Here is an 8,806-nt window from a genome sequence, read left to right as displayed (position 1 = left end):
AATCTGTCTACACCCTGCCCTTAGTACATAGATTAAAACAAGGCTGATGATTGGTTTTTGTTTTGCCAAACCCCGAGGAGCAATCCCAACCTGATTACAATAACCCTGTTTAACTCCTGGTCGTAGAAATTCAAACTTATTTCAATTTTTTTTATTTTTAGGGCAAATCCAGTTGCTCATTTTGAAATGGGAAATAACAGTACAGGGCTTTCTTATCATCTTTCACTTATTGTTTTGGATTCATTGCATATATACTCTGTGCTGCTCTCATGATAACCCCATTGTTTTTCTTCTTTCTCTGTTCATCTCAAGATCAAGAACTTAATTCCTGTGTGTGTTTCTGTGTGATTCGGTTATTCCAAACGACTGAAAACTGATCTCTGCTGTGGTGTGTCTATATACCTTGCTGTCAACACAGACATGGGTACATACATATATATTAAACACAAAACCAGTTATTCCAGTATTAAGGGCTGAAGCTTGGGGGAATATATAAAATAGGGAAAATGAAAAAGTGACAGTAACATTTGTTTCTAACTTTGGCCATTAACATAAATTTCCTATTAAAATTAAGCCTTTTTAATGACTTAGCTGCTAAATTTGGCCTCGAACAATCAAATGTTTAGATAAATAAAAAAATGGCGTTAGCATTAGCTGTTTCCTTTGTGATCAAAGATCCAGTGACAACATAGGATGAAAAACTCTTCGTTACATTAGCTGCTAAGTTTGAGTACAATTCATGTCCAACTAATAACCTCCATTTTGTTATTTTGTGATTTAATTTTAATGCAGGATGCAAAATCCATGTCACAATGAAAAAATGTTGAGCGATCAAAGACAAAAAGCTAAATAATATTCATTTAACATATGTTGTTCATTTAATCACCAGTAAATGCATCCATAAAAACAAAATACATGTGGCAACCTGTGTTGTATTTATCTTTATTTCAGGCATTTCAAATTTTCCATACAAAGGAGCCCAAACCATGAAAACCATCCAGGGAACAAAAAGTAAATACAATGGGTTATTTGATTCTCATTGTAACATTTTCTTTTCAAAATACATAAAGTGATTTCACAGGCAGGGGAACAAACAGAAACCCATGTACTGTAAGCACACTTTAGTCACAGCTGTAAGAACTACGACACCCAGCAGCCACTGGCTCAATGCAGACTCAGTAGCAGCCTGAGGACTGTCATCAGGATGCAGCCGTGTGTGTTGACAGATTTACTTATTTCTTTTCTGTTGTTTCGTCTCCACTTTTGTTTTCACATCAGATACACCAAGGAGAAATGTCCTGGACGAGACGGTGCTTATCGGTGAGTTTATAACTTTTTACAACATATAAGAACAACCTCAGCTAACCGAGTTAACTTCAGTTCGCTTTATGAATTACAACTAAGATTGATGTCCAAATAAAAATTATCTTCTTTTGAAATTCACTCATCACTGAAAAGTTCCATACAAACTGTTAATATACATACGTCTGTAAATACCATTTCATGTAAACTATCTGAAGACAGTAAATTGCTCTTTTAGGTCTTGAAAATTTCAGGGACTCTGATATTAAAAGATTTACAGACACACCATTGTCAGAACAACTGACCCATATATATACTCCCCTCCAAAAGTATTGGAACAGTGAGGCCAATTCCTTTACTTTTGCTGTAGACTGAAAACATTTGGGTTTGACATCAAAAGATGAATATGAGACAAGAGATCAACATTTCAGCTTTTATTTCCAGGTATTTGCATCTGGATCTGATACACAACTTAGAAGATAGCATTATTTGCGGAGCACCAAATTTTTAGGTGAGCAAAGGTATTGGAACAGATAGACTTAAAATAGATTAAAGTGTATAAGACTTAATATTTATTTGCAAATCCTTTGCTTGCAATAACTGCATCAAGCCTGTGACCCATTGACATCACCAAACTTTTGCATTCTTCTTTTGTGATGCTTTTCCAGGCTTTCACCGCAGCCTCTTTCAGTTGTTGTTTATTTTGGGGGGTTACTCCCTTCAGTCTCCTCTTTAGCAGGTAAAATGCTCTATAGGGTTTAAGTCTGGAGATTGACTTGGCCAGTCTAAAACCTTCCACTTCTTGCCCCTGATGAACTCCTTTGTTGTGTGTTTTGGGTCATTATCTTGCTGCATGATGAATGATCTCCCAATCAGTTTGGTTGCATCTTTCTTTAAATTGGCAGACAAAATGTTTCTGTAGACTTCTGAGTTCATTTTGCTGCTGCCATCATGTGTTACATCATCAATGAAGATTAATGAGCCCATTCCAGAAGAAGCCATGCAAGCCCAAGCCATGACATTACCTCCACCGTGTTTCACAGATGAGCTTGTATGTTTGGGATCATGAGCAGATCCTTTCTTTCTCCAAACTTTAGCCTTTCCATCACTTTGGTAAAGATTAATCTTTACCTCATCAGTCCATAAAACATTGTCCCAGAATTTTTGAGGCTTGTCTCTGTACTTTTTTGGCAAATTCCAGCCTGGCCTTCTTATTCTTCTTGCTAATGAGTGGTTTGCATCTTGTGGTCTAGCCTCTGTTCTTTTGTTCATGAAGTCTTCTGCGAACAGTAGATTCTGATACCTTCACTCCTGCCCTCTGGAAGTTGTTGCTGATGTCACTAACAGTTGTTTTAGGGTCTTTCTTTACAGCTCTCACAATGTTTCTGTCGTCAACTGCTGCTGTTTTCCTCGGTCTACCCATTCGATGTCTGTTACTTAGTACACCAGTGGTTTCTTTCTTCTTCAGGACATTCAAAATGGTTGTACTGGCTTTGGCCAATGTTTGTGCAATGGCTCTGATTGATTTTCCATCTTCTCTCAGCTTCACCCATAGACAGCTCTCTGGTTTTCATGTTGGTTACACCTCTAACTATAAATGCTGTCTGCACAGGCAAAACCCAAATCTGAAACTGAGCGTAGACATTCAGCGCTATTTATTGTTTGAATAATCAATGTAATAGGACACACCTGGGCAACAAAACAAACCTGTCAGTCACATGTTCCAATACTTTTGCTCACATGAAAAATGGGTGTGTTCAAACAAAAGGTGCTATCTTCTAAGTTGTGTATTAAATCCAGATTTAAATACCTGGAAATAAAAGCTGAAAGGTTGATCTCTTGTCTCATATTCATCTTTTGGTGTCAAACCCAAATGTTTTCAGTCTACAGCAAAAATAAAGGAATTGGCCTCACTGTTCCAATACTTTTGGAGGGGAGTGTATATATGGAAGTTTATTTTTAATATGTGCATATACAATGAAACTAGAGGGATATGGGAAACTAATGCATAGTCAAACATGGGATATAATGATGAAGTGACATGATATCAAAATTCTCACAATTATGTTGGCTTGCTTTGTCAAGACATTCAAATAGTAATGATTAAAATCCAATTGTAGGAGAGCAAGACAGTTGTTAGTGACTGAACCACTAAGAGCATGTGGAGGAAGTAAATTCTGACAAGAGAAAGTACACTAATATTTGATGAACTGAGATAACTTTGAAGGTTTAGGGATGCTGCTACATAGAAGTGAGAAGTAACCAGCATGTGAATTTACTTTATAACTGACTTAATGATTGAACTGTGTAGTTAATGTGACTTTTCAGTTAATATTAAGCTGTCACTGCAGATGTCCTCAGTTCCACAGTCGTCCCCTCCTCTTCCATTTCTCTTCTTTTCCAGGCTGGATCTTCAGCAGGACGACAAAGGACGTACAAACGCTGCAACACAGAGATGAACAAGATGAGTGAGTAAGTTTAAACACTGTAACTATAATGACACTCAGACAGGACATTTTGACCCCAGAGTTGAATTAGATTTGAGCCCTGACCTGTCGGAAGGTTCCTGGTGTCAAACACATCTGCCCAGCTGCCCACAGTGGCATCATGAGAACAGAGGAGAGAGTCATGGTCCATCCCAGTGTGTACGCCCAGTCAGGGTAAACGTAGTTATTAATTTTGAGGTGTGTGTAACCAACCAGGTACAGGATGAAGGAAATCTGTGAAGGTTTGAGGTAAAAAGTTTAAAGTAAAAAAAAAAAAAACAGAATCAAGAGTTTAACTTTGAAATGTGTAATTGGTCATTTGCAAATATCTGCCAAAATAATGACATCCCTATTTCCTCTGCACTGCTGTGCCTATGCTGAGCCAAACCCATATGGAAGCATGGAGGCTCTCTCTTAGGTTTCTGTCTTACACCCAGCACGAAGAGCAACACAAGTGTATTTGCTAGCTTCAAACCAACGCAGTTGTAATTTTTCTGTCCAGCGCCCATGTTGTTTAAATAGCAAACAGACTTGTGCCTATCTGAGGAAATTGATTGATCAGTGGCGCAGAATTTCACTTTCATTTTAAGGGCGCACTGTCAAGACAGTAATATGTGCCAACATACACGGGCGCACAGAGCATATACACTCTGCCAGTTACGCACGAGCAGAATGAGCTGTCATGAATGTCTCATTCATCACCTAAATTTGTCCACCAAAATTTCACAACGAACTGAAGCTTTATTCACATCTTCTGATCATATCACATAAAGTATTTCTAACATTGTGATTTTTGCTTCACTGTAGAGCTGTGCCCAGCACATTGATTCCCTCAACCCCTCTTTGCCCCTGAGTGTACACAGAGCTGCTGTGTGCGTATGGCAGGACTAGGCTCACTGGTCAGTCACAATATGTGATCACCTGACCACAAATAGAATCTGACAGTGGGACACACTGCGCCGTTGTAATAGCAATATGCCAAGGTGCAAGCGTGCTCTGCTTTTAAAGGGAATGGGAGATGGCACTGTGATTGGTTTATTGGATGTTACGCCCAAAACACTCCCATGAATAATTAAGAGATTAACCCTTTTAGAACCAGGCAACTGGAGCAGCGACTGTTTTTTCCACCATTAAAAAAAAGTAAAAGTGACATGGACAGGCCCAAAATGCACTTGCGCCACATGCTTCAGACCATGTGCTTTGGATCATTATAATAGAGCCCTTAGTCTTTGAATAAGAGAAATACAGCTATAATTTGTTTTTGTTGAAACTTATTTGACTCACCAGTGACAGCAGAGGGATGATGTATTTCCAGCACAGTTTGAAGAAAACAGATGGTCTCTGTCCCGTCATGTCCTCAATGTTTTTAATAACACGGTCAGCACCTAAGAAGTTCATAGACTGTACATTAGACCAATTTTAAAGTCATATCAAGTTTCTTTTATTTACATTGCAGAGTACTGCTGCTAAAATAAAACTGTGATTGAGGTGGCAAGATATACAATCTGGTCATGGTTACATTCAGGTAATGCAATCAGTCTGACCCAACCTTTAAAATCAAATCATGGAAAAAAACATTCAAAAACACCATTTTATTCATCCTATATATCCTGTATAAATTAAATAAAGCATAACCTCATAACTGATTATTTGTAAACAAAAACATATGCATAAATTCATGCTGTACAAATAGTCAGAGCATATCATGAAAATGAGATTGACTGTAAATTAATTTTTAACCTACCAAAAATCCAGGCCAGAGCCAGACACTCAGATAAAGCCATACAATAATGACAAGCTCTGGTACAACCATAATAATCATAGAGCTGGAATATGTAGATCCCTCCCTGCAGCAGGAAGAGAGAAGATTTGAACGTGAGAAATGTTTTTAGAAACATTTATTGACAATAGTTTGAAGGTACTTTTATGGAAATATTTGTTCACCTCAGTAACCAAGGTCAGATGTATGAAGAAGAAGAGCAAACAGATGAAGAGAGCAAAGATTTCAGACCGTCCTGCTGCACGCAGGAGCTTCGGAAACAAGTCGCTTATTGAGGTGATAAAACACTCGACTGACACAAACTGGAGACAAAATAAAACAAGCAAATTATTAAATTTTTGTGGCCACAAAGCAGCAGTTATTATTTATCCAGCAATACATTGAAACATCTTACATGAGTGTCAACACTGAGGAAAAAGAGCATCAGGAAAAAGCAGACACTCCAGAACTGTGGAAAAGGCATCATAGCTGTAGCCTGAGGGTAGACAACGAAGACCAAACCTGGACCTATGAATTAGATGTTGACAAGAAAGAGATATTTAGAGAGTATTTATTTACTCTTCCTGTATTTGGACCTAAAACCAAACTTAAGTTGCTTGCCATTTTAAACCTTTTTATTTACCGGACTCCGCTACATTGTCAACGGTAACACCCTGTTTCTGTGCCATGAATCCAAGCACTGAGAAGACGACAAATCCAGCAACAAAGCTGGTCCCGCTGTTCAGTAAACAGATCAAAAAGCAGTCTCTAGAGGTCACAGAAACACAAACCACCTTTGCATTAGTATAATGTTGGGTGATTATGCATTTATTTTGTAGTTTTAGTACATTTTAAACTGCATTTGTTTTATTTTGTTTGTCATTTAAAACATTTTAAAAGTAATTCTGTTTTGCAGTTTATACTCACTTGTAACAGTTGTTGTTGTGCCGATTGTAGCTGCCCAGAACAGTTAGAATACCTGAAGAAATGCTGTAGGAGAAGCATATTTGAGATCCTGCCTCTACCCAGACCTGTCATGTGACAAAAAAGTATTTTAGGGGCGCCCCAGTGGCTCACCTGCAGCACATACCACAGAGTCTCAGTCCTTACTGCAGCTGGCCAGGTTTAAGGAACTACAGTTTATCTAATGTTTTAAATTGTATCCCCCCAAAAAAAAGTCATTGCATTTATCAGTTGAAAGGAGTTCAAGTGCGATTTGTGCTGAGGGGTTGATCAGCTCATCAACTGGCAAATAAAATGCGTGCATTATTAATGTTTTTGTTGATGATATCTAAGAAGAAAGACTGTGTAGCATTTTCCAATTCCAGATTATAGGAGTGAAGACTCTCTTGATAGATTTGACATCACAGTGAATGTGCAGTTTAGTTTTTTTGGCACTCTTTATTATGGATTTTTACAGATGCAGCATTTCTCCGTGGTGCTTGAAGGTTGTTGTGTGACTAGCAGATTACCAACCATGCAGTCTGGATGATCCATCTCTAATGTAACAGGAAATGACTCGATAAACTGTACATGGTAATTGTATCATAATAAAATACCTCAAGGTTAGTTAGACGGGTCATGTCTGGATAGAGGTAAAAGTAGATTCCTTCCCATGCTCCAGGTAGAGTCAGTCCCCTGATGAGCAGTATGAGGAGCATCTCGTAGGGGAAAGTGGCTGTGAAAAATGCTACCTTTTTAAAAAAAAAAAAATAGATATAAATTCCCTTATCTTTTTTGAAACTAGAATGAATGGTTTCTGAATTGCATATATACCAAATGTGTAACACTTTATATAAAATATTTCCTCAGGACCTTTCCAGTGGACTTGACACCTTTCCAGATACTGAAGTAGCAGACCACCCAACAGGCAAGAAGACACAGAGCCAGCTCCCATCTCACACTGCCCAGCTCCTCAATGCCTCCAGACATGGCCAACACACGTCGTCTGAGTAGAGGACAAGTTTAAGAGGTACAATAACGTGTCAGTTTACTACACTACACTAGGGGTTACCAAGCAAAAGGAAACGGTCATGTCCAGTACATTGTAGGGTGAGCTCCTTAGGTGTTTTATATTTTATGGTAATTATTGTTCCCACTTTGCCACAAATCAATGAGTCAGCTGTTATTGACTCCTGATCAGTGAATGAAAAGGAGTTAGGTCATCGACACAGTCAACACATCATTAATTTTCCACTGATTTACATGGATTTGTTTGAAATATAATTAATAGATTTATGACTTTGATTATTATTTTTAAAAAGTTTGTATCTGGTTGTGGGCTGTGGGGAGAAGTTATACATTTCTAAACTAAAAATGGGGTTGTTGCAACAGAAGATGTCTGCTGCTACTGTTGGCACAGACACAACTATTTTCATAGACTAAGTAGTTCTCCTCTTCAAATTGTATAATTACTGTTTATTTAAGGTTGATTTAATATTTACTATCATAAATGGGTCACCATTATGCAGTAATATTTAATCAATGAAAAGTAATTAAAACTGAATTTGGACTCACTCCCAGAACTCAGTGGCAGCAGAGGTGGTGTTGGTCAACATGGTCTGGTTTGTTGTCATGTTTGGTGAAGAAGAATCCAAAATCTGAAGACCTATACAGTTAACTGATTAAAGGGGAAACGAAACAAAAACAAATAATGAAATGAAATGAAAAACCAAATAATGCTGGAAGTCAGGTAAGATAGTATAAAGAGCTACAAAGCCCATTTAAAGAGCATGGGTTAAAGGACCTGAAGAAATTACAGGTAGAAGTTTTAGTAACAAACATAAATGTGAGCTGGTATTGGTAACAGCTTTTGTGAAAATTCAAGTTAAGCAAGTAAAATATGTCTATGTAATATTTGCCTTTATTGTGTGATTGGATTTGGAATTTTACTATATATTATATTTCATAATTTAGATTTACTATATTCAGTAAATGCTCAAAAATATGCTATCCCTATAATTACAGTTTTTCCAAGTAACTTTACTTCTGTATTATTATTTATTTCCAGTTAATCTCTCCTTGCTGAACTTGCAGATGTAGACAGAACAACAGGGTAATACGTGTAATTTAGAATGAGTGTTTCACCACATTACATGATCGTGTTTAATCTAACCGTGGCCACTGTAATGCTCTGTTTATATAACCTGTTTGTGTGCTTTAGAAATTGAAGGTAAATTCCATAGTGTCACATTTACCTGTATTCCAGGTGTTGTCACAGTTGGCCCAGGGGAGCTGAGATGTGAATGAAAACACCAGG

At 37.6% G+C, this 8,806-nt stretch overlaps 1 protein-coding gene and 1 long non-coding RNA gene across 2 annotated transcripts; both read right to left on the bottom strand.

Annotated features, from left to right (window-relative positions):
* Positions 1 to 2,934: 2,934 nt before the first annotated feature.
* LOC147818069 (sodium- and chloride-dependent taurine transporter-like) lies at positions 2,935 to 6,105 on the bottom strand. Its single transcript, XM_087178797.1, has 6 exons — positions 5,963 to 6,105; positions 5,733 to 5,870; positions 5,533 to 5,635; positions 5,073 to 5,173; positions 3,855 to 4,022; positions 2,935 to 3,744 (listed from the first exon to the last, which is right to left on the bottom strand). The coding sequence occupies exons 1-6, from the start codon at positions 6,032 to 6,034 to the stop codon at positions 3,637 to 3,639; spliced, it is 690 nt and encodes a 229-aa protein (XP_087034923.1). The 5' UTR covers positions 6,035 to 6,105; the 3' UTR covers positions 2,935 to 3,636.
* Positions 6,106 to 7,366: 1,261 nt separating this feature from the next.
* Positions 7,367 to 8,795, bottom strand: LOC147818068 (uncharacterized). Its single transcript, XR_015438347.1, has 3 exons — positions 8,745 to 8,795; positions 8,065 to 8,167; positions 7,367 to 7,495 (listed from the first exon to the last, which is right to left on the bottom strand). It is a non-coding gene; the product is annotated as an uncharacterized LOC147818068 (long non-coding RNA).
* Between the last annotated feature and the right edge of the window lie 11 nt (positions 8,796 to 8,806).

This window comes from Seriola lalandi, unplaced genomic scaffold (assembly GCF_002814215.2).
Source record: "Seriola lalandi dorsalis isolate HSWRI2012SDOR001 ecotype SW California unplaced genomic scaffold, Sedor1 jcf7180002054736, whole genome shotgun sequence".
Taxonomy (NCBI): domain Eukaryota; kingdom Metazoa; phylum Chordata; class Actinopteri; order Carangiformes; family Carangidae; genus Seriola; species Seriola lalandi.
This window is presented reverse-complemented; position numbering and strand designations above follow the sequence as displayed.

Bases quoted from the DNA above. Each gene is read 5' to 3' on its own strand.
- LOC147818069 (XM_087178797.1), bottom strand. From the start codon at position 6,034: ATGATGCCTTTTCCACAGTTCTGGAGTGTCTGCTTTTTCCTGATGCTC. The intron at 5,871-5,962 runs GTAAGATGTTTC...TTTTGTCTCCAG, and splicing joins TCCTCAGTGTTGACACTCAT to TTTGTGTCAGTCGAGTGTTT. The intron at 3,745-3,854 runs GTCAGGGCTCAA...TCTGTGTTGCAG, and splicing joins CACCAGGAACCTTCCGACAG to CGTTTGTACGTCCTTTGTCG.